Source organism: Gavialis gangeticus, unplaced genomic scaffold (genome assembly GCF_001723915.1).
Source record: "Gavialis gangeticus isolate Ggan-Ray unplaced genomic scaffold, GavGan_comp1, whole genome shotgun sequence".
Lineage (NCBI taxonomy): Eukaryota > Metazoa > Chordata > Crocodylia > Gavialidae > Gavialis > Gavialis gangeticus.
In genome coordinates, this window is record NW_017729028.1 from 10,385,292 (window position 1) to 10,385,869 (window position 578).

General features: G+C 38.9%; 1 protein-coding gene across 1 annotated transcript in view; it reads left to right on the plus strand.

Moving 5' to 3' along the window:
* GREB1 (growth regulation by estrogen in breast cancer 1) overlaps positions 1-578 on the plus strand; it is a 219,612-nt gene that overhangs the window by 164,216 nt on the left and 54,818 nt on the right. The window contains exons 15-16 of the mRNA XM_019520757.1: positions 1-126; positions 223-403. Of these exons, the coding sequence (XP_019376302.1) occupies positions 1-126; positions 223-403 (307 nt within the window). The remainder of the gene's footprint in view (positions 127-222; positions 404-578) is intronic.

Consider the following 578-nt stretch of genomic DNA (forward strand, 5'->3'; position numbering starts at 1 on the left):
GCTCAATTGCTGACTCCAGCACTCAAAATCTTGATTTGGGCTCTTTTGAAAAAGTTGATTTCCTGATTTGCATTCCACCCTCTGAAGTGACATACCAGCAGACACTGTTTCATCTCTGGCATTCAGGTATTCCTTGTGATCTGGGTTTATTTTAGATGTGAATGGGAAATTGGTAGCTACATTTTGTACGTGGAAGGACTGATGCCTATTTGACTTCTTTAGGTGTTTTGCTGGAGCTTGGCTTAGAAAAGGAGCACCTCACAAAGCAGAGAGTGGAACAATATGTTATGAAGCTAGATGCTGAATCCCAGACTAAATTTAAAGCCTTTTTGCAAAACTCTATGCAGAATCCTCACACACTGTTTGTCCTAATCCATGATCATGCTCACTGGGATCTTATGAGGTAAGAACAATTTCATTTTTAGCTCAACTTTTACAGAAAAAAATGTTAATTATTATTTTTATTAGCTCTAAAGTCCATTCAAAATGCTGTCTTGAAGGTCATTTTGGTTGTTTATTCATTGCCCACCCATCTGTGTCCATCTTCACTGCCCAGCTAGCTCCATTTTCCCAAGCAT